Source organism: Sinocyclocheilus grahami, unplaced genomic scaffold, assembly GCF_001515645.1.
Source record: "Sinocyclocheilus grahami isolate Dianchi unplaced genomic scaffold, SAMN03320097.WGS_v1.1 scaffold66.1, whole genome shotgun sequence".
Taxonomy (NCBI): Eukaryota; Metazoa; Chordata; class Actinopteri; order Cypriniformes; family Cyprinidae; genus Sinocyclocheilus; species Sinocyclocheilus grahami.
This window is the reverse complement of record NW_015505245.1, coordinates 1244902-1272696: the sequence shown is the minus strand read 5'-3', so window position 1 is coordinate 1272696 and position 27795 is coordinate 1244902. Positions and strand designations below refer to the sequence as shown.

At 38.6% G+C, this 27795-nt stretch overlaps 3 protein-coding genes across 3 annotated transcripts; all 3 read left to right on the top strand.

The window, feature by feature from the left end:
* The first annotated feature begins 1469 nt into the window (after nt 1-1469).
* lsm12a (LSM12 homolog a) lies at nt 1470-8929 on the top strand. Its single transcript, XM_016271893.1, has 5 exons — nt 1470-1784; nt 4672-4805; nt 4889-4998; nt 5901-6027; nt 7610-8929. Exons 1-5 carry the CDS (start codon nt 1658-1660, stop codon nt 7703-7705), a joined length of 594 nt encoding a protein of 197 aa, XP_016127379.1. The 5' UTR covers nt 1470-1657; the 3' UTR covers nt 7706-8929.
* Nucleotides 8930-11062: 2133 nt separating this feature from the next.
* On the top strand, nt 11063-13914 carry LOC107585097 (slit homolog 3 protein-like). Its single transcript, XM_016271954.1, has 2 exons — nt 11063-11838; nt 12956-13914. The coding sequence occupies exons 1-2, from the start codon at nt 11560-11562 to the stop codon at nt 13724-13726; spliced, it is 1050 nt and encodes a 349-aa protein (XP_016127440.1). The 5' UTR covers nt 11063-11559; the 3' UTR covers nt 13727-13914.
* Nucleotides 13915-16942: 3028 nt separating this feature from the next.
* Nucleotides 16943-25399, top strand: nags (N-acetylglutamate synthase). The gene is made up of 8 exons (XM_016271953.1): nt 16943-17342; nt 18587-18873; nt 18969-19182; nt 21807-21987; nt 22237-22276; nt 22877-23008; nt 24399-24581; nt 24657-25399. Exons 1-8 carry the CDS (start codon nt 16998-17000, stop codon nt 24832-24834), a joined length of 1560 nt encoding a protein of 519 aa, XP_016127439.1. The 5' UTR covers nt 16943-16997; the 3' UTR covers nt 24835-25399.
* The last annotated feature ends 2396 nt before the right edge of the window (nt 25400-27795 follow it).

Here is a 27795-nt window from a genome sequence, read left to right as displayed (position 1 = left end):
GTCAGAGGAGAATGGGCAGACTGGTTAGAGATGATAGAAAGGCAACAGTAACTCAAATAACCACTCGTTGGTATGCAGAAATGCAGAATACCATCTCTGAACGCACAACACGTTGAACCCTGAAGCAGATGGGCTACAGCAGCAGAAGACGTGCCGCTCCGCCGCTCCTGTCAGCTAAGAACAGGAAACAGAGGCTACAATTCGCACAGGCTCCCCAAAATTGGACAATAGAAGATTGGAATAAACGTTGCCTAGTCTGATGAGTCTCGATTTCTGCTGCGACATTCAGATGGTAGGGTCAGAATTTGGCGTAAAGAACATGAAAGCAAGGATCCATCCTGCCTTGTCTCAACGGTTCAGGCTGGTGGTGGGGGTGTAATGGTGTGGGGGATATTTTCTTGGCACACTTTGGGCCCCTTAGTACCAATTCAGCATTGTATAAATGCCACAGCCTACCTGAGTATTGTTGCTGACCATGTCCATCCCTTTATAACTACAGTGTACCCATCTTCTGATGGCTACTTCCAGCAGGATAATGCACCATGTCACCAAGCTCAAATCATCTCAGACTGGTTTCTTGAACATGACAATGAGTTCACTTTACTCAAATGGCCTCCACAGTCACCAGATCTCAATCCAATAGTGCACATTTGGGATGTGGTGGAACGGGAGATTCGCATCATGGATGTGCAGCCGACAAATCTGCAGCAACTGCGTGATGCTATCATGTCAATATGGACCAAAATCTCTGAGGAATGTTTCCAACACCTTGTTCAATCTATGCCACGGAGAATTAAGGCAAAATGGGGTCCAACCCGGTACTAGCCAGGTGTACTTCATAAAGTGTCCTCTGTGTGTGTGTATATATAGATATATATATATATATATATATATCATTTTTTTTCGTGTGTGTGCAATAGACATCAAAAATTTACATATTGAGTGTGAGGGGCAAGTTTACCCCATAAATTATGTGATGATTTATTTTATTGTATTTGTTATTTATTCTTCTAATTATTTATTTTCTTTCATCATTTAGGTCAGGGGGGTTTTAAATTGTCCGTATGAAATCACAGTGAAAACAATACGTAAAAAAAAAAAAGTACAGCACTTGACATTATTACGGGTTCTTCAGAAGGAATGAGAGCCATGCTACTCTACAGTCAACATTTTATGTTTCTACCTATACATCTAAAAGTAGCCTACTTTTATGGTGGGTAGGAAAAAAAGAGTTTGATGCAATAAAATATAATTTTTGTTTGGATTTTTTAAAGTACTTATATAATACACAGGCTAGCTGCCTTTAAGGAGGTCCTTTACAAGTGTGACCGTCATATTTGGGTGTCTGGAGCAACAAAAACTTTTTTAAAAGGCCTGATTTATGTCTGTGAAGGTAAAAACAGGCTCCCCATAGTATGTTTTCAAGCATCCTTGTGCATGAACCAGGAAGATGAGCAAGTCAGAAGTGGATGGATGAGGGCGTGTGGTGCACTGTAGTAAGATATCGCTGATCTACTACGGCATAGTAAAGTGGGCGTGGCTTGGTTCGCAGCGTCACTTCATTCATCGCGCGGAACGCCTCCTCGCGCTCCCTCCCGTCCTGACGCGGCTGCGCGTGTTTACGTGAGGCGACGGCACCCGTTTCCTGGCGGAGAAGATGGCGGCTCCTGGTCCAGGGGAGTATTTCAGCGTCGGGAGCCATGTCTCCTGCATTACCTGCCTGGGGCAGCGCCTGCAAGGAGAGGTCGTCGCTTTTGACTACCCTTCCAAGATGCTGACTTTGAGTATCCTTTTGTCGTCTCAGCTTGTCATTGAGTCGTCGGGATCCACAACTGCAAAAGAGGCCTGGTCTGGGCTAAAGCCAAAGGCATTTGCAGCACGGCGAAGACCGAAGACCGTCCACTCGCCCTTCGCTTCCGGGTGTAGCGCGTGCTGAGTCAGGTGTTGCGCATTTGAACCTCCGATTGGTTACGGCGTTTTAATCGTGCGCTCTGTAGTTCATACATCCTCTCTATAACAAACTCGCACAACATGGAATTTAGCGGAGTTGGTTTAAGTATTGTAGTGTTTCAGATGATAGTAATGATTGTACTACTCGGTCCTCGCGTTCACCTAGAACACCTGGAAGTATTAGGGATTTGTAATATGCACGTGCATATATATGAGAATTTGTGTACTGAATATAAATATATTGTCTAGTTATTGGTAGATTTTGCACACTTGTGTAGAGCTTGTGGAGCATTAAATGGATGCAAAGCCGTGGTGATGTCAAATTTACATTCTTTTAGTTGTAGAGATTTTGATTCATCCAGTGAGTCGAATCTTTTGAATCAATTGGCTGGCCATCAGCGTAAATCAACTTTTGAAAAATTGACTTTTTTTTTAACTTCTCGATTTTTGTAAAGTGGTGGATATCAATCTGTGATGAAAGTGCGACAAAATAGCCTAAAATTATTTGTATATGTATATGTATATATATTTTTTTTACGTCCTTTGTCATTTTAATAGCATATGGTCATCTGTCATGCTTAATAGAATCATAATTGTTTTGCCCCCTTAAATCTCAAATGACATGTGGTATAAAGAAATGGAGAATGTTTATAATTTTACATATTTTGCTAAGACTCCTGAGATTTCAGAGAAAGAAAAACGAGTCGTGCATAGAGGTGACCTAGAATGATTCGTTCGCTTAAAAGATTTGTTCAAAGAGAGCGATTCACGCATTCGTTTGGCTCGGTCAGCAGCAGTAATCTCACGAGACTGGAGACAAAAAAGACAAGTCATGCAAATCCAACTTAGAAAACCTGCGTGCTTCTGACCTAAACGAAGGGCTTTAGCGTGTTTATTTGCATTTGTTTTATATCTTTTCAACTGCAGTTACCAAGCCATAATGGAAGTGAATGGGAGTGGACAGTCTGTCAAGTACAGCGTTGCTGCTCTGTCGTACAGAGATGTGCGCATGCGTGCTTAAGGGGCGTCAGCTAGCCTGAAGGCTAACAGCTCAGTCTCTGCCTGACACAAAATGCGCATGCTGATGTGCAATAACTGTTCTAAATGAGGCATTTCAGTGCGTTTTTACATAGACCGTTTTATTTCTCCCATGCATCATGCCCTATTTTGTTAATTGCAGTCGTCGGTCACATTGAGTTCCCTGTGGTTTGCTTGCTAACCTGCTGATGTGCTGTAATTCCTGTTAAACATTCACATAACTGTCACTATATATGTCAGAATACTTTGGCCGAGAAGCCCTTAAGGAGATTTCTGAAACTTATGTCTATATAACTGATTTTGTTGTCAGACCTCTTCAGATGATTATCTCGGGACGGCTTGTGCATTAGTTTACTCATCGTGATCCTTAACGATCACCAAAGGAAGCTCATTTTGGTAGTTTAAATGGTCATTGGTCACAGGTTAATTCAATTAAACACAATACATGTTTATTGCATTATACAAATAAATCTGGTGAATTTAGGTTTTGCTGATTAAACAACTCTCATTCCATGGCATTGATATTATTGTCAGGATTCCCAAAGCCGTTGAAAACCTAATGAAATCATCTCTTATAATGTTAAAGTCATGATGAAACGGAAGTAGTGACAGATCTTTTTCTTGAAGGCAGTCTGCCAAAAGGACAGCTTGTGGAATGTCTGGCTCTATGGCGTAATAGTGTGGATAAACCCCGCCTCTGCAGAAGAAGATCAACGCCTGCTTCTACATCGCTGCCTGTTTAGCCCCGCCCACCGATGCGCACATGTATTGTACTGTAAATAACTAGAGGTGAACGCAGAAACCAAGCGATAAAGATGCTAAGAACACAACAAGATGCTGTGCAGTGCCAAGTTGTGGAGAAAAAATAGTCTTTGCATTGCCTTCCTTCTGATCCCAGCATTAGGAAAGAGTGGATGAACTTTATTTTTAGTGAAGATCCACATCAGTAAGAACTTGGCCCTTTGTTCACTTCATTTTACCGCAGATTCGTTTACAAGCGAGGCACAATTTGACATGTGACTTTCAGAAAGATTGAAACTAAAAGACAATGCTGTGCTGACTATATTGGATCCGATAGTAATGTTGCAACACAAGTGTGAGTAATTGCTTTAAACGGATCGTTTGATATGTATGAAGTATTTATGCATTTTTAACCTATAATCACTGCAGCATCCATCTGAGAAGAAAGTAGACTGTCAAACATAACTATTAGCCAATCACAGCAGTTTACTTCCGAGACTACAATCCTCCACGCCTATTCAAACAGGGTTAAAAACAGGACCGAAAATAGCTTATTACTTCTAAATGATGACGTTTCTTAATGTAAAAATCTTGATAACATTATAAGTGGACCTCAGAGAACAGTACGAAAACAAAGGCAGTTCATGACCCCTTTAAAGTCCGCATGAACGCTTTAGTGAACACGGCTTGTATCTGATTGCACTCGGTCATGCTAGTAAGCAGCTTTCACCATGACACTCATCTCCTTACTGACAGACACTGATGTCATTTTATCCTGTTTGTTGACACGAGATGCTAAACATGAAACTAGAGCGGAGAAATACACAAAGTATGTCTTGCAGCTGATCCCATGATAATACCTATCTAGGTGGCTTCCATCTCTCATGCATTGCTTTAATAAATACATATTTGCCAGACAACTTCCTTGACTCGTGTCATCAGAATGTGCCCCGTCCAGCGGTAAACCCAATCTCAGCGATGTGGTGCTTGTTAACCTGGCCTATGTGTCGGATGTGGACGTCATCAGTGACCGCACTGAAACTCCTCCCTCTTTAGCATCTCTCAATTTTAACAAGGTAAGCTCAAATGATGACCTATTCCATGTGTGTGTTTGTATATTGGTAATATCTTGACTTTCTATTTCTTCATCCCTGTGCAGCTTGTAAATCGAGCACGGGCGGAAAAGGAAGACAAGTTGTCGCAAGCTTATGCAGTTAGTGCTGGTGTATCTGTAGAGGGCCAACAGCTGTTCCAGACCATTCATAAAACGTAAGTGATGGGGCTGTTGAAATGCTTATCTTTGGGTTAGAGCTCTATAATAAGTACTATTGTGTGACGTGACATGCGGCCAAGTATAGTGACCCATACTCAGAATTAATGCTCTGCATTTACCCATCCAAAGTGCACACACACACTGTGAACACACACCCGGAGCAGTGGGCAGCCATTGATGCTGCGGCGCCCGGGGAGCAGTTGGGGGTTCGGTGCCTTGCTCAAGGGCACCTCAGTCATGGTATTGAAGGTGGTAGAGAGCGCTGTACATTCACTCCCCCCCACCTACAATCCCTGCCGGTACGAGACTCGAACCTTCAACCTTTGGGTTACGAGTCCGACTCTCTATTTATTGCTTTTCTTCCTTTGAAATCAAACAACTCTGTCTTCATAATGCATTACTGCATTATCAGGAAGTAATTTTGTATGGAAGTAAAATTGTGGATGAAATGCTTAACGTGATTATATCAAACAGAATGAAAAGTTCACCTTCTTCCTCCTCGTCTTCACCCGCAGCATCAAAGACTGTGAACACACACCCGGAGCAGTGGGCAGCCATTGATGCTGCGGCGCCCGGGGAGCAGTTGGGGGTTCGGTGCCTTGCTCAAGGGCACCTCAGTCATGGTATTGAAGGTGGTAGAGAGCGCTGTACATTCACTCCCCCCCACCTACAATCCCTACCGGTACGAGACTCGAACCTTCAACCTTTGGGTTACGAGTCCGACTCTCTATTTATTGCTTTTCTTCCTTTGAAATCAAACAACTCTGACTTCATAATGCATTACTGCATTATCAGGAAGTAATTTTGTATGGAAGTAAAATTGTGGATGAAATGCTTAACGTGATTATATCAAACAGAATGAAAAGTTCACCTTCTTCCTCCTCGTCTTCACCCGCAGCATCAAAGACTGCAGATGGCAGGAGAAAAACATCATAGTGATGGATGATGTGGTCATCAGTCCGCCATACCAAGTGGACAACTGTAAAGGCAAAGATGGCAGCGCTTTGAGCCACGTGCGGAAAATCGTAAGTCGTCTCAACTCTGTTCTACACTAGTGAGGTCAGTAAGAATTTTTTTCCTTTTTTTTTTTTTTTCTTTTTTATTCAGCAAGGCTTCATGCAACTGATTATAAAACGGATAGTTCCAGTCCTTGATTCTGATTGGTTGAGCTGCGTTCAAAGCTGTTGTAAATTACTCTACAAACCTACACCTTTGCTTACGTCTGTTGTTGCTCTGCAACCACTTTGTCGCAACCACAACCGTTTCTGAGGAACTACAAAGTTTGGTGGAAGAATAATGTTTTTATTAATATCATTTTATTTGCTTTGTTTTACTTTGTGAAACCTTGCTACATATATGGTATAACCGCTTTATAAAAGCAATAAGCCCCGGGAAGCCATGGTTTACAGTGAATTTATGCACGACGCGAAGCGGAAGCAGCTTCTTGGGGCTTATTGCTTTATTCTATTCCATCAAAGAATCCTTGTGGAAAAAATGTATCACTAAATATTAAGCAGTTGTTTTAAACTGTGGTAAAATAAGAAATGTTACTTGAGCACCAAATCAGCATATTTGAATGATTTTTGCCAGTACAGGAATAAAATGCATTCATAATGTATTTTATATTAAGCAGCCGTTTTATTTTTATAAATAAAACAGCTGATTAAATTTTTTTATTATTATTTCTATATTATTTTTTTTTAAGCAGCTGTTCTAAACTGTGATAAAATAAGAAATTTTACTTGAGCACCAATCAGCATATTATAATGATTTCTGCCAGTACAGGAATAAATTAAATTATAAAAGACATTTATAATTTTTTTTCCAATTTAATAATACTTCACAATATTAGTTGTACTGTATTTGTATTTTGATCAAATAAATCCAGCCTTTGAGAATGTGAGAGACTTCTTTCAACAATAAAAAAAAAAAATCTTACCTGGCCCAAACTTTTGAACATTAGTGTACAAAAATTAAAATAAAAAATGCTTGTAAAAATCATCTTTAGTGAGCTTCAGCCCATGAATTTAAGTCTATAATATCTAGATACTAGTGTAGTACTTGGTTATCTTTGATGTTCATTTTAACTCTTGCCAACTTTTATCAGATGTCTGCACGTAAAATGTATTGCTTTTCTCTAAAATATCATTTCAGAAATATTTATTCATATGCACAAAATATTCATTTTGTCCAGTTAGTAGCTTTTTATTACATACTTATTTCCTTTTCAATGTAACTAAAATGGTTATTCTGTTTGCTTGGACAAGCGTGGATATTATTTACATTTAAAGACTACTGCCTTAAAATTTACTCCAATAAACTACTGTTATTGGAGTCCTTAATGTTGGAGAAATTAGCTTTTCATTTGAAAATAAAAAATGTACCGGTGTTATTTGCCTCAGGATTTTGTAATATAGACGCTCAACTTGCAAGCTTTAATTCCAGTTCCACGCAAATGACAGATGGCCAGAACATTTACTATTGATGAACATTTACTAATATGATTAGTAATTAGTAATTGCTATTTACTATGAACATTTACTAATATGAATTGATATAATGTCTTTGTTGTTTTGCTGTGCTAACCTTTGTGCTCTCTGTCCACAGGTGGAGAAACATTTTCGAGATATGGAGAGCCAAAAATCAGTGCAGCATTCACAGCAAGCTCAACAAACACAGAAAGACTCTGCTTTATCATCATGAGCCCAGGCTCAGAGAGGGAACATTATGCTGACAAAGGAAGTGTTGTGTGTTTTAAATTAATAATATTTTCTGATGTTTTTTTTTTGTTTTTTTTAACAAATCGCCAGACAAAGGTTGAGATAGCTGATACTCAGCGTTTTGAGCAGGGATGACAGTCCTACACATCTGAAGAGAAAAACTGCTTCCACTGACAAAAGTAGAGTGCTGTCTTAGAATATCATCACTCACCCCCCAATCCCACCCTGTTAGATCTCCTTGTTTTTACGCTCCTGTCATCAAATAACCCACTTGTTCATTTCATCTTGCTTGGATAGCCAACAAAGAAATCACATTTTCTCTTCTAATCCATAATCTTCCTTTCTACCACTATAAAATGTGGCACTAAGTGTGTGAGGGTAGAACAAAAACTATTTTCCTAAGTTATAAAGCCTTTCAGACTAGATAAATACAGTTTGAGTTCCTTAGGGTTTATTTTTAGTTTTAGATTGACTGAGAGCTGAAGGTGGAGTAAGGGGAAATTGAACTGCACTTAGCATCTACCCAACATCTCATTTTCCCAAACATTTTTTAATATAAAACTCCCTTGTTTTACTTTTAAATGTCACTTTTTAAGTGACAGACGAAGGAGTAACACTCAAGTACTGTAAGCATCCTTTCAGTTTACGTGTAATATATTATGTTGTAATTTTCTTCCATATTTGGTCCTTGCCATTTTGAATACCTCTTCCATAGTGGGACCATTTTCTATGATGCAATGTTTGTATTATTGTTATTATTTCCGAGCACATCCAAACTGGAAGGGTACATGCAGTGACCGATGAGAGTTTCTTCGTTATTGCAGCTTCGGTATGTGTCGGCGTTAGACGACTCCTATCGTGCTCATCTCTCGCGACAGGACTGATCTCTTTTCTGAATGGGAATATTTGTAATCACCTTTTTGGGAAAAGGAAATGGTAAAGCGATATCTTGCCATGTTAAGAGACTGGGACAGGGGGGACAGCCAGCACTGGCTCAAAGCCGAAGTCCTCCCGGTCCCAGCCTCGTGAACCTTGTAGCCTGATGGAGGCTCTAGCAGTGGCGCCAAGCTGTGACGGGCATATCCGCGTTGCATACCAGTTTATAGCGCTGTGTGTTAACGGGGTTGCTGTTCGCCTATAGGTTTCTTTCGCAGTATTTTATTTTTAATTTTTAAATGGTAATGAAGAAATAAAAAAAAGAAAAATCTCACTTGTACGAGTGTTTATCATTTATATTTTAGAATATTTGCTTATGAGGAGATCTGTAGCTATATATACTGTGTGTACCACAAAACCAGTCATAGGGTCAGTTTTTTTAAAATTGAGATTTATACATCACCTAAAAGCTGAATAAATAAGCTCTCCATTGATGTATGGTTTGTTAGGATATGACAATATTTGGTCGAGATACAACTATTTGAAAATCTGGAATGAGGTGAGGTGCAAAAAAAATCTAAATACGGAGAAAATCGCAACATCTCATTTTCCCAAACATTTTTTAATATAAAACTCCCTTGTTTTACTTTTAAATGTCACTTTTTAAGTGACAGACGAAGGAGTAACACTCAAGTACTGTAAGCATCCTTTCAGTTTACGTGTAATATATTATGTTGTAATTTTCTTCCATATTTGGTCCTTGCCATTTTGAATACCTCTTCCATAGTGGGACCATTTTCTATGATGCAATGTTTGTATTATTGTTATTATTTCCGAGCACATCCAAACTGGAAGGGTACATGCAGTGACCGATGAGAGTTTCTTCGTTATTGCAGCTTCGGTATGTGTCGGCGTTAGACGACTCCTATCGTGCTCATCTCTCGCGACAGGACTGATCTCTTTTCTGAACGGGAATATTTGTAATCACCTTTTTGGGAAAAGGAAATGGTAAAGCGATATCTTGCCATGTTAAGAGACTGGGACAGGGGGGACAGCCAGCACTGGCTCAAAGCCGAAGTCCTCCCGGTCCCAGCCTCGTGAACCTTGTAGCCTGATGGAGGCTCTAGCAGTGGCGCCAAGCTGTGACGGGCATATCCGCGTTGCATACCAGTTTATAGCGCTGTGTGTTAACGGGGTTGCTGTTCGCCTATAGGTTTCTTTCGCAGTATTTTATTTTTTATTTTTAAATGGTAATGAAGAAATAAAAAAAAGAAAAATCTCACTTGTACGAGTGTTTATCATTTATATTTTAGAATATTTGCTTATGAGGAGATCTGTAGTTATATATACTGTGTGTACCACAAAACCAGTCATAGGGTCAGTTTTTTTTAAATTTAGATTTATACATCACCTAAAAGCTGAATAAATAAGCTCTCCATTGATGTATGGTTTGTTAGGATATGACAATATTTGGTCGAGATACAACTATTTGAAAATCTGGAATGAGGTGAGGTGCAAAAAAAATCTAAATACGGAGAAAATCGCCTTTAAAGTTGTCCAAATGAAGTCCTTAGCAATGCATATTACTAATCAAAAATTAGGTTTTGATATATTTACAGTAGGAAATTTACAAAATATCTTCATGGAACATGATCTTTACTTGGCATAAAAGAAAAATCGATCATTTTGAACCCATACAATGTATTGTTGGCTATTGCTGCAAATATACCTGAGCTACTTATGACTGGTTTTGTGCTCCAGGGTCACATAATACGCATACAGTGGTGGCCAAAATGATTAGAACACTAATATTTTCACCAGCTAAAAAAATGGTTTTAAGTCAGCTATTTTTATCTTTTGTAGTGTCAGTAACTAAGAAATATAGTAGCTTTGCAGGTACACTCTTAAAAATAAAGGTGCTTCAAAAGGTTCTTCAAGCGATGCCATAGAAGAACCATTTTTGGTTCCACAAAGAACCATTCAGTCAAAGTTTCTTTAAAGAACCATCTCTTTCTTACCTTTTTATAATCTGAAGAACCTTCTTTCGCCACAAAGAACCTTTTGTGAAACAGAAAGGTTCTTCAGATGTTAAAGGTTCTTTATGGAACCATTTAGACAAAAAGGTTCTTCTATGGCATCGTGAAGCACCTTTATTTTTAAGAGTGTAGGACAGACTGATGATGATCTGATCAGATCAGATCTCTGTGTGGAGCACTGGCTGTTAGTCCGTTATGTCGATCTTTTGCTGTGGTGTGTCAGTAGGAAATATCAGTTTACATTCCTAAACATTCATTTAGCCATTAATTGTAATAATCCAGTGAGATTTGTGTTTGCACACAGAGATCTGATCTGATCATCATCAGTCTGTCCTACCTGCAAAGCTACTATATTTCTTAGTTACTGACACTACAAAAGATAAAAAATAGCTGACTTAAAACCATTTTTTTAGCTGGTGAAAATACTAGTTTTCTAAGACTTTTGGCCACCACTGTATATAAGTAAAATGGTATTTCCTAGTCAACACCTAGTCTATGACATTTTATCGAAGCAAATGGAAAACAATTCATTGTAATAAATTTTAATGTATGCATTCAATGTACTACTAGTAGTAGCCTACAGTTTTAATTTCCCCTTGGCAAAGACAGTAAGTTCTCCTCTACTTTCTTGTATCTGTGTTATTGCGTGTGTGAGAATGAAAAAAAGAAAGAAATTGAGTCGCATGGTTTTAAGGCGATTAAACGCTTCCGACAGACATTTCAGCTGCACTGCGAATATTCTGCTATTCTGTTTTGCCGTGTCGACACAGAAACATTTAATAGAAACTGTATGCGTTTATCACAGGGATCTGGTTCCTCTCCCGTAGAAAGCTGAGGATCGGTTAATCGCCGCATGCAGAGTCCCGGACAACAATTTGGCGCTCTGCAGAGCTCCTGTTAGCTCTCTTGAAGCTGTCGCCACATCATGTTGATGCTGTCCATCGTGTTGTTTTTACTCTTTCTGTCTCCGTCGAGGAGCTCAAGACTGTGTAGTCACCTCTGCCGGTGCTATGAACACTCAGACCTGGTGGACTGCCGCGCCAGAGGTTTTGAGGATGTCCCACATGGACTTCCCCATGGCACCTGGCTCCTAGACCTGGGAGGAAACAAGCTCAAGGAGATCCGGAGCCGGGCTTTTGCTGGCCTTTGGTCTTTGCGTATTCTAGTGCTCTCAGACTGCAGCATCCAGGCTCTTCAAACACAGGTAAGATCACTTAGGCTGTTCCAGGGGTGCACAATCACGTGTCTTGGAGATCTACCTTCCTTGCAAAGTTACCTAATCAAAGTATCCTAACTAAATGCGCCTGAACCAGCAATTTAAAGGGATAGTTCACCTAAAAATGTGAATATTTGCTGAAAAAATTAGTTTTTTCTTCACCTGAACAGATTTGGAGAAATTTAGCATTACATCAGTTGTTCACCAGTGGATCCTCTGCAGTGAATGGGTGCCGAATAGGAAAAATGTTTATCTTTTTTTAATTAGGAGAGAAAAATGCACAGATCAAGCACTGTTTACAAGTGAAAACTCTTTATGGACTATTTTTGGATGATGGATTAGGGTCGTGTGGATTATTGTGATGTTCTTATCAGCTGTTTGGACTCTAATTTTTACAGCACCCATTCACTGCAGAGGATCCATTGCTGAGCAACTGATGTAAAGCTCAATTTATCCAAATCTGTTCCAATGAAGAAACAAACTCATCTACATCGTTGAAGGCCTGAGGGTGAGTAATTTTTGGTAAATTTTAAATAAATGTTTTAGTAAAGTAGTTCATTTTAGAGTGAACTATTACTTTAAGAGAGAGTTGGCAATGCAGGGACTCTACAGGAAGTTCGATCTCAACAGAATTGGACACATCTGATTTCTTCAATCCACATATCTTATTTTGGATGATGGATTAGGGTCGTGTGGATTTTTGTGATGTTTTTATCAGCTGTTTGGACTCTAATTTTGACGGCACCCATTCACTGCAGAGGATCCACTGGTAAACAAGCGATGTAATGCTAAATTTGTCTAAATCTCTTCTGATGAAGAAGCAAACCCATCTAAATTTTTGATGACCTGAGGATGAGTAATTTTTTGTGTACTAATTAGTAAATAGTAGTTAATTTTTGGGTGAACTATTCCTTTAAGATCTTTAGAAACGCTTGATAACAGACAAGGTTGTTGGCACTGAACTCTGCAGAACGTTATATCTCCAGGAACAGGACTGGACACCCCTGATTGATTCAATCCACATAGCTTAGTTTTGTCAATTGGGAGTTGCACTGAGTTATGAGTTGAAGATATATGGATTACCCAAATGTCTTTTCCCACACAGGCTTTCTTCTCTCTCTCCTTCCTGGAGAAGCTAGACATGAGCCGTAATAACCTCACTCAGATCCCTCCTAACTTCTCAGAGAGCCTGTCTGCCCTGCGTGAGCTGCGTCTGGACCACAATGCACTGGTGCTGTTGAAACCTCTAGGTCTTGAGCATCTGGAGAACCTTGAGAAGCTGGACCTCAGCCACAATCGCATCCGATCTCTTGAGCCAGGTGAGTTCCGTGGCCTGTCCCGCCTGCGCCACCTTTACCTCCAAGGGAACCTCCTGGGTGTTGTGCGAGACGGATCCCTCACCATGCTGCCTGCCCTGGAAGTCCTGCTCCTGGGCAACAACAACATCTCTAGGATCGAGGTCATTGCACTAGCACCGTTGCGCAGTCTGTCTCGGTTGGGTTTGGAGGGGAATCATCTGGAGCACCTGAACTTCAAGACGTTCCTGAGCTTGCACACGGCTGCTACGCACCTGCAGTTGGCTGGGAACCCCTGGAACTGTGACTGCGACCTGCACCGTGTCTTCAGCAAGCTGCTCAGCGTGCGGCACCTGCACGTGGATGACTATCGCAACGTAACTTGTCGGGAGCCTTGGCAGATCGCCGGAGCTTCTTTGGCTTGGGTGGACAGCCAGTTGTGTGTGGCTGAGACCGTTACTGTGTTAGTCATCACCCCTACTGTGATTGTGACCGTGTTTGGTGCCTTGGTCATGGCGGAGAGAAAACGCAAGAAACTAAAATACTGGGAACAGAATGAGGAGGAACCGCAAGAGCAGTAAGGCGATTTTGCATGAGGTTAGGACACTTCTTTTCTCTTTTGGACTATGAAAACACAGATAAAATGTCCTGCTTTGACTCTTTTTCCCAACAAAGAGCAGGTACACAAATTCAAGCAAGCTGGACTTGATACAATGAATTGAGTCGATGTGGTGATGGAAATTGAGACTCTTAAGATGCAATTCGCAAACATTGAACAAAAATTTGGTAACTTAGATCTGATAGAAAGTTTTGTAATCTAGGATGTGTTCAGATTAGAATCTGTGCTAGATAACCAATTAGTTGTGTTATAGATTATAATACTGTGCAGTAGCTTCATCTCTTTGCCACTTGCAAACTCGTGTTAAAAGCTCAACTTTCAACTCTTACACTATTGTTCAAAAAGTTTTAGAACTTTTTTTTATTTAGTACTTTTACTAATACTTTTATTCAGCAAGGATGTATTAAATTGATCAAAATGACAGTAAAGGCATGCTGTTGTTGAACTTTCTTTTCATCAAAGAATCATGAAAAAAATTAATGCACAGTTGTTTTCAACATTGATGATAATACATGTTTCTTAAGCATCAAATCGGCATATTAGATTGATTTCTGAAGGATCATGTGACACTGAAGACTGGAGTAATGATGCTGAAAATTCAGCTTAGCATCACAGGAACAGATTACATTTAAAAATATATTCGAGTGGAAAACAGCTGTTTTAAATTGTAAATATATTTTACTGTATTATTGTTTTTACTGTATTTTTGATCAGATAAATGCAGCTTTGGTGAGCAGAAGAGACTTCTTTCAAAAACAGTTAAAAAACATTTGCATAAAATAATGCACGATAATTATTTTATTTTATTTCATTTTTATGATTGTATTATTTTTTATATTATTTTATTTTAATAGTTTCCCTTTCCTGTGATCAGTTTTTTGTCTTCTAACATTTTTTTTTACATAACAATAACAAATGCTTTTCCCTTCAGTTGTGATCTTGATGTTTTTATATAGTTTCAAAAGAAAATGAATGCATGTCAATAATTATGTTCCTTAGTACAATAAAAACAACGTATTTCCTACCCTTTCTGCCAGCAAAACTCTATCTTGTGTCCTTATGTGCTCAAATTAAAAATGTGCCTGTTAAATTAATTTCCTGGTTGGCCGTAAAGCCTCAAAGCGCAAATCTCTGCAGCTGCTGTCAAAGGATTACACATCAATTAATGCGCATGGTTCCTGCTCTAGCACCCTGATTGAACTTTCAAATCATAATTTAATGATAGATTTGTTTGGGGAACTCCTCCAGGTCATTACATTGATCTCTATTAAAACAAAATATGGACAGAATAAGACTTGTATCTGCAGTTGCTTTGCTGTGGCACAGGCTGGGCTTTAAACCTCTGGAGATTAAGCAGATTTGTGTGGAGAATTTTGTGGACCGAGAAAGTGAAGAAATCCAGGTCGGTGAGTGTTTGGTGCCATATGGAGCTCTCACTGACAGCATCAGCTTACCAAACCAGGGACTGGCATATCTCTTTCTTCAGGGAAATACCAGCTTTCAAGTTGAATTCACATGGCCTAAATAAGACTCATTTTGCTCCTTTCTGTCTGACATAGCCTATATGAATAGATACACTCTAATGTCTGAGCAAATAATGTAATAGGTTGTGAACCAACAAACTGGACAGCTGCCAACCAAAGACAATCTTATGTTGTTGAACACTTGTCAATATTTGCTGCTTAGAACAAATAGCCAATACAGATAATCAAATCATTTACAGTTAGCATTATGGTCCATAAAATAACATGTTGACATCAATAAAAATCAAACCAGGTGTGTTTTTGCAGTAGAGGGTTTGAATGGTTAGGGATTGACTTAAGCATCTGATACCTAACACAAAAGAACCTCATGAAACTGAAAAACTATCCTGATCTTAGAAGATTTACATAATATGCCAGTATCAGACTGTCCCAGAGAATTAATTACAATTTACTTGTTTATATCATTATTTTTCCCCAGACTGGTTTCAAAATAATATGAATTGTATCCTTTGCTTATTTGATGACTCAGGAAATATTCTCTTTTATGAGCAATTCATGGCATACCATAGTTTCCCGATTCCTCCAAAAGAGTTTAATAAAGTGGATAAAGCAATTTCACCTGGATTAATTCACCTTAAGTCACTGTATATTTAATCCAAGGAGCAGTTACTACAGTCTGCTTTGCTCTTGGAAGGCGTAGATCTGTTAGATAAGAAATGTAATAATAGGCATGTGCGCCAAATGTTTCAGTTTAAAAGGAAATTTTCTTCAAGAGGAAAGTTCTACTGGAGGTCCTTGGTTGATGATACTGGAAAAGAACCTGGCTTTTACCTGGGAAATATATTTCCAATAAGGCAAAGGAAACACATTTTAACACATTTTAAAAATGTACATAAAATATATCCTGTCAATTCTAATGTTTCTAAATATTTGGACATAGACAGCTCATGTTCTTTTTGCAGACAAGCAGAGGAGACATTGGCACATTTGTTTTTTTTAATTGCCTTATATCCAAGCAATTTTGGTCTGAGGTTCTCATATATTTGATATTGCCAATGTTGTACACTCCTTTAGTTTAAAATATATTATTTGTTTGTTATAATAATACTAAAAATAAACCCCTGGAACACACACACATATATATATATATAAAAAAAATTCATATGGTAAATTTTTCATAAACAAATTCGCAAATAGTTCCGCATCCTATTCCCTTTTTAAAATTGAATTAAACTCACTTCTAAAATGATCTTGATCACTTCATCTTATAAAGAATAAAAAAAAACTAAGATTCTTGAAATAATAGAGAAGTAGCCTATTTAAAGAAAATCCATGAATTGAGATGCTTTCCTTGTGTATGATTGTTTGAATCTCATTGAAATGTTTCTGTCATTGACAATCTGTTAAGAGGTTTTTATTTTTATTTATTTATTTTTAACCATTTTTAATTTATTATGTGTATGGCATTTGTGTTTGATAAATATGCTTAATTTATAACTATTGGTCAATATTCTATGGATTTGTGTGTGATCCCTTGGCAATGTTCTTTTTGAATTGACTGTTTAAGCAATAAAAAGCAAAAATAAAATAAAATAATCATCATATTAGAATTGATGAATATTCATGTCTGCTCCGCCCACTGAAACCGAAAAGTTCAGAAATCAAAAATCTCGTAACACCTGGTTGGATGTAGCTACACCGCAGGCCGCAGCCAGACGCTCCTCACTCTCTCTCTCAGCGGCTCTGCTCATGGCCAAAGTCAATAGCGGTTCGTCCGGATGCAGGGCCGTGGTCATGGCTGGTCAGTTTTGGACGAGACCGCCAGCCCTGAGGCCGCAGAGGAGCGCTCAGCATCAGCGGAGACTAGCCTCAGTGACCCAGCGCATGAGGGCACCCAGCGCCGCGGGACACGGCGGCAAAAACTCGGCGTGGAGCCAGCAGGAGCTCCCCAACTACGCCTGGTCCAACCGCACGCTGATCTACAGAGATGTGAAGGCTTTTCTCAGTGAAATTGGAGGAGATCCACGGGAGGCTCGCTACTGGTTAACACACTTCCAGCGCGCCGGTTCATTTCCAGCGTTTGCGGTTCTGGAGGTGCGTGTCCTGCGACCAGAGTGAGGCTGATGATACACTTTTTGAGCAATGTTGCCGGGCAACTTTGGTTAATGTTGCTGTCAAGGAGCAACCAGGTGAGACACAGGGCCCACGACTGATCTGAAGTATCCAGATAGAAATTTGCTACCCATTCTCAGTAGGAAAGTGCTAAAAAAAAAAGTTGCCCGGAAAAATTGCTCAAAATTTGGCCATTGCATGTTCAGACTGAGAGTCCAATGCAATTTAGATGTATGACTAAATAGCCTTACTTTTAATAATGTCATTTATGTTTATATATTTTTTTATAAAACGTATTTTATTTTATGGTATTTAATACAAATAGGCTATGTGTGTGTGTGTGTGTGTACATATATGCATACACACACACACACACACACACACACATATTTATATATATATATGTGTGTATTTGATAAATTTACGTTTACATTTAAATACATTTAAGATGTTAAAATGTAAGATAGATATTTTAATGTTAGTTATACTTTTTTATATATCCATCCTGATATATAAACCTACTTTGTTTAATAGCTTATAAAATAACATTTTAATGTGTTTATAATACTATCTCATGTGTTATTATAACTTTATATACTATGAATGTATATTAGTTTTATTAAAATGAATTTATATTCATATAAATATATCAATATTAAGTCTAATTGTTTTAAAGTGGCATATGTACATTGTAACCAGGATTAATCAGAAGCTGAATTTGAACATTTTATGTGAAGACTCTGCTGACTGTTCATCCAGGCTGCTGCTCAAATTGTGCATGAGTGTACAGATCCTTTCTGTCATCCGTTCTTGGTTTGTTGACTCTGTAGACAATTGAGCCTTTTTCTGTTTCAGGGTCACTGGTCAAACTAAATTAACTAATTAGGTAGGCTACACTGCAGATATGACCTCTTAATAGCAGTCTTTCTGAGTCTTTCTGACTTTGTAGTCTAAATTATTTAAAAAACTGTTCCTTGGGGTCATGACATTTCAAATATTAAAATGTATTTACACTCTGAAAAAAAAAAGTTTGATGCAGAAAAAATAGCACTTTGAATTAAAGATAGTAATAGATAGTATTTTCCTTAAAACATTACTTCAAAAATCTTTGTTTTTTACAACTTCAAAAATGCATTTCTACCGTAAATACATATTATACTTTTATTTATATTAAAATTACATTCTTTTTATGTAGAGTCTGAAGCTGATTTTTGCTTTGTCTGCAGGTTGACACTTCAGTGTTTGATAGCCACGAGATGGTTCAGAGTCTGGCCTTTGGGCTCTCGTTCTTGCAGCGGATGGATATGAAGCTTGTGGTGGTGATGGGATTGCCTCCTGAGATGGAGGAAGAGGACTGCGCCAAAACCGAGACTAAACCCTCCCTCGCCAGGACTACGATGGTGAAACACTGTCAGGCTTTAACAGAAGCACTTCAGCACAACTCAGCCAATGTGATGCCCTTTTTTAGCTCAGAGGCCCTCTTACAACTGCAGCACTCTCAGGATGAGAGCAGGTTTAGCAGCCACTTTAACCCAGTGATAATGGGCTGATAATGGCATCTCCTATCTCTCTCACTGTGTCTGTGTGTTGTCTGTCTGCGTATATCAGCAGTGGTCCCTCAGTTGTCGTGGACTCGGCTCTTCTGCAGTGGACTCTGGACTGCAGAGTGATTCCTCTGGTCTGTCCGGTGGGCCGCGATGCAGCCGGCCGCTCTTCTGTGCTCAGTCCGATCCAGGTCACAGCAGCCATCTCGCAGTCACTGCAGCCTCTGAAAGTCATATTCCTGAACAGCTCAGGAGGCATCCGCAACCAAAACCACAAGGTAGGGCGAAGATGTGAATATGACTAACAGAAAGCATTGTACTATTTAATTTTATTAATGTGTGTGTGTGTGAGTGTACCTGGTATTTATCACGTTATGGGGACCAAATGTCCCCACAAAGATACAAGCCTTGCTTATAAGCTTACAAGCTTATAAATCATACAGAATGACATTTTTTGAACATCTAAAAATGCAGAAAGTTTCCAGTGAGGGGTAGGTTTAGGTGTAGGGTTGGTGTAGGGCGATAGAAAATATAGTTTGTACAGTATAAAACCATTACGCCTATGGAATGTCCCCATAAAACATGGAAACACAGCATGTGTGTGTGTGTGTGTGTGTACATGCTACATTATGGGGACCAAATGTCTCCACAAGGATAGTAAAACCTGAAATTTTTGACATTGTGGGGACTGGCCAAAAAATGAAAAGTTCCCTGGAAAAAAGTTCTTAAAAATAGTAAATGATGTTTATCTGAAAGTATAACATTGCAAACAGGTTTTCTGTAAGGGGTAGGTTTAGGGGATAGAAAATATAATTTGGTCAGTATAAAAATAATAGAAGTCTATGGAAAGTCCTCACAATTCACAGAAACAAGTGTGTGTGTGTGTGTGTGTGTGTTTGTTGAGGCCCGGGGTGTAAAGTTTATCTGCACTGTCTGCCCTCTGTTACATACTACCATTTTAAAGTTTGAGGTCAGTTACTGTTCTTTTCAAGTTTCTATTCATTCAAAAAAAAAAAAGGTTTCAGGGTTTCCAATAAAATAGTAAGCAGCACAACTGTTTTCAACATTGATTATAATAAGAAATGTTTATTGGGCAGCAAATCAAATCATATTAGAATGATTTCTGGAGGATCATGTGGCACTGATATATTAAAATAGATGTTTTAAATTGCAATAATATTTCACAACATTACTTTTTACTGTATTTTTGATTGAATAGCCAAAATGCAGACTTGGTGGGCATAAGACGCTTCTTTCAAAAACTTAAAAAACATACCTTCTCTCTCTCTCTCTCTCTCAAGTTCAAGTTCAAGTTGCTTTATTTGCATGACATTTGTATTATAGTATCGCCAAAGCATTTTAAGTATATACAAATACAGAATATAATACCACCAAAGTAATAAAGGAGACAACTAAGAAGAAAAAACACAATGTACTGCATACACAATGTAAAAATGTATACAATGAAGAATATGTCAAATAAATCAAATTAATACAGTGGATTAACCATTTCATATGGTGTTTATGGTGTATACATATTTTGCAGCTAGTTTGGCTGCCAAGTCATCCTCTCAAAGTGTATAGCGGAGTTTCTCTGAGTCATTTAGAGTAACTGCAGAAAAACTATTTCCCTTGTAGTGGTGTGCTTGGGACAGACAAGAAGAAAGTGTTTCTCATCCTCTATTTGATTCAGGTCACAGTGTCTGCATGGTCGCTGTTCTCTCGGTATCAAGGATTTTTTATGTCTTCCTTTTATCTAAGTCGGGGGTCACCGAGTCGATATTTTGAAAGAATTTGTCTTTCTTTTAATTGTTTAATTGATAAGTAATTTGCCAATTTGGTGCTTCTACTTAGGGCCGAATAACACTGCAGTTTGGTTTGGAGGTCAAATTAATTTTTTCATTTTTCATTATAATTATCCTTTAGATTTTTGTCAATTTCTTTGTGAATGTTAGGGTTGTGGTTGGAATCAGACTGAGCTTGAGTTTCATTCATTAGTTTAAGCACGAGTGTATTTAGAGAATAAGACACTGTGGGGCTTTCATTGGCAAGAAGGGCTTTATATTGAATAGATTCAGTGTCAGATTGACTGCCAGAATTGTATTTCAATGTTTAAGGGGTGTACGCCCAGTTCAGCCCTGCAGGCATTGTTATGTTTTAGTTGGCCAAACCGTGATTTTATGGCATAAAATGCCCTCCGGTCCTTCTCGTTCAAGGCCTTCACAGCTAGACTGAAGCCCCCTGATGCCGAGATCTCAATGCCCAGGTAAGTGTAGCTGTATGCGGATGACCCCTATCTTTTGCTGTAGTGTGTCAGTAGAAAAATATCAATTTACATTTCCAAAACATTCCTTTTGCCGTTAATTGCAATGTGAGATTTTTGTATACACAAGGAGTCTGACTGCAGTCATTGCTCCACGCACAGATCTGATCTGATCATCATCCAGTCCATCTGCGATTATTGTTATATATTTGATAAGCCTATTCAGTCATAGTAACCAATTATGTATCTCAACAGAGATATATATATATATATATATATATATTTAAATTGTCATGTTACAATACGTGTAACAATACTTTCCAAATTAATTTCCCAAATAAAAATGTGGTTCAACATAAGAGTTCAGAAATAGGTTCAAGGGATGATTATTAACAGTTGCTTCAATAGCGTGAGATGAACACAAGGTGGTAGTATTGCAATTTGTTGCTACAAAGTATATACGTGAATAACATTTCTGTATGATATGCGTAAGCTTCAAGAACAGTCGGTGCCAACAAAAGTACAGTAGGCCTACTTGCGTTCCCAAGCAGGCTTCTTTTAAGTTAACATGAATTAACATAAACATGTGAATGAATAAACATATGATAAACTTATTAAATTCGTGCTTTGTTTGTTCAGGTGTTGGGTTTGGTGTCATTGCCGGGAGATCTGCCAGGTCTGAGTTCTGCGAAATGGCTGAGGGATGTGGAGCACAGACGCGTCAGGGCCATAGCGCAGCTGCTCAACCTGCTTCCGGCGGAGAGCTCGGCTGTCCTCACCTCGGCGGACACGCTTCTCACTGAGCTCTTCAGCCACAAGGGTGAGAGGGGAGATAAAACACACACCTGCTAAGACAAATACGACTTCTCAAAGTCAAAGGAGATCGCACGCAGACCGGCGAGGAACATCATTTGTTAGCACTCATACGACCCACTACAGCTGCTGGACTAATAACGATTTAGAGTTAGTGATAACAGAATAGGCCTATCGGGCCAATAAAAAGAACAACGTTTTTCCTTATTTGTATTTCTTAACCCCATAATGTGTCTTTTTTTTATTCGTGTTTCAGGCTCAGGCACCCTTTTTAAAAATGGAGATCCCATTCACAGGTAGAGTGTTTCCTTTTTAGATGTTGGCCATTCAGAAAAGAGTCGCAACTTACCACCCGTCCACCATAGGGAACCTATGGAACATTTCACTTGTTTAAATGTACAACTCAAGGTTTTCTTATTTCATAATCACTTCTTGTTTTAGGGGCCATTAAATAATCAAGAATGAACAAGCAGTTTTCATTACAACAGGTGTGGGGTATCTCTGTCAGAAGTAGCCTACTGTATCATTAGGCCACTGGCTATTAAACAAACATTTTAAGATGTTCACTGCATGTATAAATAAATACAGTTATCTGTCATTATTTACTCGCACCCGTGTCATCTGAGATCAGTCCAGTCAAACCTAGCAAAGTTTAGCAGGGAACAACAACTTCAATTCTGGTCTGTTCTTCGTGCAAAGCTATTGTAATACTTAATATGACCGCAGTTGTAAAAATTTAATTCTGTGTGGAAAAGACCTGAATAAATAATCTTCAAAATGTCCCCTTTTCAGTGGTACAAGTGGGACTGGACTGAGATGTGGACGAGTAAATTCTGATTTGCTTAATCATTCTTTTATTATAGTATCTCTCATGTGAGGATCTTCTTTCTTCACAGATACAGTAGCCTGGATGACATTGATATTGGCCGTCTCTTGGCACTGATTAACAAGTCTTTTGAGAAGAACCTGAGAGAGGATTATATAGCTTCTCTCAAGGGTAGACTGCATTCCATTTACCTGTCTCAGGGGTAAGGGCATTGTTTCTGAATGGCAAGCCTTAAATATCCAGTATAGCCAAAGAAAAACAACCTGACACATCTTGCTCCATGTAACCAGAATGTCGAGTCATTGGACATGAGTATAAATAAATAGAAAAATGTATATTTTCATAATTCATTGAATTCATATTTTAACATAGTTACATTATTGGTAATTGTATTTCCTGCTTTTAAAGCAAAGCCTGTGATCACATTATCACAAGTTATTAGCTACGACTAATGAAATGAATGATTTTAAAGGGTTAGTTCACCCAAAAATGAAAAATCTGTCATTAATTACTCACCTTCGTGTCGTTCCAAACCCATGAGACCTCCGTTCATCTTCGGAACACAAATTAAGATATTTTTGATGAATTCTGAGAGCTGTCTGACTCTGACCCTCCCATAGACAGCAAGGGTCCTTACACGATCAAGGTCCAGAAACGTAGCAAGGAGATCGGTAAAATAATCCATGTGACATCAGGGGTTCAACCGCAATTTTACGAAGCTATGAGAATACTTTTTGTACGCAAAAGAAAAAAAAAGAGTTTATTCAACAATTCGTCGTCTCCGCGTCACCCTAGCGCTATTTTGGAGAGTATCCACTGAACGCAAACAGCGTATATTGTTCTGTTTTAGCTGCGCCACACGGATACATTTTCTACGTTGTTTGTGCTTTGATTTGAACGAAAACAATGTATCCGTGTGGTGCGGCTGACACAAAACAATATACGCTCACGCTGTTTGCATCCAGCTGATACTCTCCAAAATAGCGCTAGGGTGATGCGGAGGAGACAAATTGTTGAATAAAGTATTTTTTTTCCTTTTTCTTTTGCGTACAAAAAGTATTCTTGTAGCTTCATATAATTACGGTTGAACTCCTGATGCCACATGGATTATTTTACAGATCTCCTTGCTACATCTCTGGACGTGGGAACATTTCAGTTGTATTGCTGTCTATGGAGGGTCAGAGAGCTCTCAGATTCCATCAAAAATATCTTAATTTGTTATCCGATGATGAACGAAGGTCTTACGGGTTTAGAACGACATGAGGGTGAGTAATTAATGACAGAATTTTCATTTTTGGGTGAACTATCCCTTTAAATAATCAATTACTAATATTTTTAGATCTGGATGAAAAAAAGTTATACATTTGTATTTCATAATTGTCTCATGTAAAATCACATGCAGCTTATTCATGTGACATACAAGATTAAATACAACCCTTGACACAGCATACCAAACACACAATCTATTGCATGCCACAGTTGTGTTGTTTTTGAATGGTATTTGACCCTTGTGGTGAACCACAAACATAATTTTAAAGCATTCTGCTCCCGGAATATGAGTTTATTACATCTGCTCTTGCGTTTTGTTGCAGGTACAGCGCAGCTGCTATAATCACCACAGAGCCTGTGAACAGCGGCACTCCGTACCTGGACAAATTTGTGGTCAGCAGCAATAAACAAGGCCAAGGAACCGGTCAGATCTTGTGGGAGTGTATTCGTCAGGACTTGGGCAAGCTCTTCTGGAGATCCCGTGCTACGAACCGCATCAATCCCTGGTGTGTCTTCTCTTTCACATTGCCCTGTTGTGATTCTCAGCCTTTGCCCATCTCATTCTGCTTTAAAATCCTCAGGTACTTCAAGCACTGTGATGGCAGTTTCGTAAATGGTCACTGGATTGTATTCTGGCTCGGCCTTTCGGACATCCGTGAGTCTTACGAGCTGGTGGAGTACGCCAAGTGCCTTCCTGACTCCTTCTGCTCTCACATCGCAACAGAATCAAAACCACTTCAGCAACCTCAAGGGTCATGAAAACAATACTTGCCTCACACACTGTATCGGGCTTCATATCTTAGCTGTGTCTTTAAGTACTATTGGTAACAATGCCAATGTCATTCCAAACCCATAAGACGAGTGGAACACAAAAGGCGTTTTGAGGTTCTGGAGTCATCGTCCCATGAAAGTGATTCATGTGGGTTTGGAGTGACAGAAGTTTTATTTAGCCCATTTCAAACCCCCCCCATAAATCACAATTATGACGTCACAATTGGAATGTCAATGCCACGATGTAATCTTATTTTATTCACGTTCAGTGGAACACAACAGTGGAATTCATTATGTCGAGAACAAGAAATGTGAGTCTAAAGTGAAAACTATTGAGAAAAATGCTGGAGCTCACAGAAAGGGTGAGGCAGGGGCATTTGAATTTCACACCTGCATTACTTTGATTTGAATGGACAGTGATTCGTCTCTAGGAACATTTTGTTCAGTTTGCCTCACCATGTTGTGATTGACAGGATGCTAGAATGAAGACTGTGTTCTAATATACAAGGTGGTGTTTTTACAGTAGGTCATAAACATGCATTCGCCTAGTTTGTGCTGGGAAATAAATTATTATAAATTCAAACAATTAGTCATATCTTATCATATTTGTAGTTATTTTTGTTGTGTGAGACACCCTTCAGTTTGGCAACCAAACTGAGTCAAAACAGTAATGAAAACTTCTATGGGCTATTCAAAAGTGTCTGGGAGATACTGAACCAACTTGTGCGGGTTTGGAGAATCGCTATTTCACCAGTGTGAGTATTGAGCTATGTTTCCCGGTGGATTAAAGGTGAGTTCAATATCAGAATTATATTCAATGACTAGCCTACCAATTACATTGTTCGTCAATATTTTATTAACAAATATATCATCAAGTCAAGTTGGTTTTCTTATAATTTGCGGTTTACACATTACCCTGGACTTTGAAATGTGGGGTTTATGATCTGGAAAATGTCAGTGTAGTGTAGTTAGTGGCTGCATTGTAGGATTTTATTTAATTTTTGACAATCTGAACGGGAGCTGGAGGCAGTCTTTGATTATTATATTTACCTATAGCTGTAAAAATAACGTGGCAGATCGTTTTCCTGTTAGTCAGGAGTATTTAATGCCAGTGTTGCTTTTTGCTGATAATAACCCTGTTGAAAAAACCAGCATATGCTGGCTAGGTATATGTTTTGACGCTGGGATGCATAAACCAGCAAAAGGACCAGCTTAAACCAGCATCCCATATTATATAATAGGCTATTGCTGTAGCCTACTTACACAGGCTTTATACGCGGTTCTACAGAGTTATGATCGTACATTTTTAAAATAACATTTTCTGAGGTCGACGATATACAGGTGAAAAACGACAGTTTTACATACATATGTAACCCTGGACCAAAAAAAAAACAGTCTTAAGTAGCACGGGTATATTTGCAATAGCCAAAAATATATTGTATGGCTCAAAATTATCGATTTTTCTTTTATGCCAAAAATCATTAGAATATTAAGTAAAGATCATGTTCCATGAAGATATTTAGTACATTTCCTACTGTGAATATATCAAAACTTAATTTTCAATTAGTAATATTCATTGCTAAGGACTTCATTTGGACAACTTTAAAGGCGATTTTCTCAATATTTTGATTTATTTATTTTTTTGCGCCCTCAGATTCCAGATTTTCAAATAGTTGTATCTCGGCCAAATACTGTCCTATCCTAACAAACTATACATTAATGGTTATTTATGAAAGCTTATTTATTCAACTTTCAGATGATGTATAAATCTCAATTTAAAAAAAATCGACCCCTATGACTGGTTTTGTGGTCCATGGTCACATATAGAAAGTAGTTACAAAAGTAAAGATATGTAAACAACATACATTTGAAAACTTAATCAGAAGGTTTATTACTTTAGTATATTCCCAAAACACTCCAATGCACCTCTACCAACACACTTTCCCCCCCATTAATTGTTCTTTAATGTCCCGTATGGACAACAGACGACGTTGCACCTGGAAATGTGGACTGCAGCCCTTTGGGCTGTCAAAATATTATGAATTATTAAAATGATCCTATACAAAAAGTTAAAATATCAAATAAATTCAGAGACGTTAATGAAAAGCTACATGAAAAGTAACAAAATGTATTAAAATCATTTTAATTCATAAGTCACATATACAGTAAATCTGCAGCGTAGCCTACTGCAAGACTGTCAAACCGCCAAAACATTTAATTGCATTTTACATTAACATTTGTGCGGTGCATTGAGAGTTAAAGCTTGCAGAGACAATGGGCAGAGATGTTACGAATGGTTTTATTCCTTTCGCATGCACTGAAACATAAGCAGTACGTTCACATTCTTCCACCAACTAACGGAACTGTCTGTGTTTTAGTGCATGTACAAGAATAAAACTAATGTTATGCCGGTTTATCCAATTGTTTCCTGCAGCGTTAATGACAGATCATGTCAGGTAAAAGGGAAGCAAAACATTCTGCAGATGATATTTAAAGTTGTGTCCGCTGACTTTAAAGGGGTCATATGATGTGATTTAAATTTTTCTTTTCTCTTTGGAGTGTTACAAGCTCTTGGTGCATAAAGAAGATCTGTAAAGTTGCAAAGACTAAAGTCTCAGATCCAAAGAGATATTCTTTATAAAAGTTAAGAGTTAACCACGCCTACCTAAAACGGCTTGTTCTAACACGCCCCCACATATCTACATCACTATGTGGGAAGATTTGCATAACGCTGCCCAAATGTTCACGCAAAGAAAGAAGGCGTAACTTTTATTCTCGCTGTAGTATTGTTGCTGCCGCTGCCATGCCGTGGAGACACTGTGTTTCATTGTGAAAGCGAAACTACTTTGTTTGGCCTTCCAAAAGAGGATGATATCCGCTTCGTCATGCCTGGAGCTGATCTGTGCTGGTCACTGAGGAAATACATCAACTTAGTGCTGTGGATCGCCG

What these genes read in the sequence shown, in the direction of transcription:
- lsm12a (XM_016271893.1), top strand. Translation starts at nt 1,658, where the DNA reads ATGGCGGCTCCTGGTCCAGGGGAGTATTTCAGCGTCGGGAGCCATGTC. An exon ending in TTCCAAGATGCTGACTTTGA is followed by an intron (nt 1,785 to 4,671) that starts GTATCCTTTTGT and finishes TCGTGTCATCAG; the next exon opens with AATGTGCCCCGTCCAGCGGT. An exon ending in TGAGCCACGTGCGGAAAATC is followed by an intron (nt 6,028 to 7,609) that starts GTAAGTCGTCTC and finishes CTCTGTCCACAG; the next exon opens with GTGGAGAAACATTTTCGAGA.
- LOC107585097 (XM_016271954.1), top strand. Translation starts at nt 11,560, where the DNA reads ATGTTGATGCTGTCCATCGTGTTGTTTTTACTCTTTCTGTCTCCGTCG. An exon ending in TCCAGGCTCTTCAAACACAG is followed by an intron (nt 11,839 to 12,955) that starts GTAAGATCACTT and finishes TTTCCCACACAG; the next exon opens with GCTTTCTTCTCTCTCTCCTT.
- nags (XM_016271953.1), top strand. Translation starts at nt 16,998, where the DNA reads ATGGCCAAAGTCAATAGCGGTTCGTCCGGATGCAGGGCCGTGGTCATG. An exon ending in TGAGCTCTTCAGCCACAAGG is followed by an intron (nt 21,988 to 22,236) that starts GTGAGAGGGGAG and finishes TTCGTGTTTCAG; the next exon opens with GCTCAGGCACCCTTTTTAAA. An exon ending in TCCATTTACCTGTCTCAGGG is followed by an intron (nt 23,009 to 24,398) that starts GTAAGGGCATTG and finishes GTTTTGTTGCAG; the next exon opens with GTACAGCGCAGCTGCTATAA.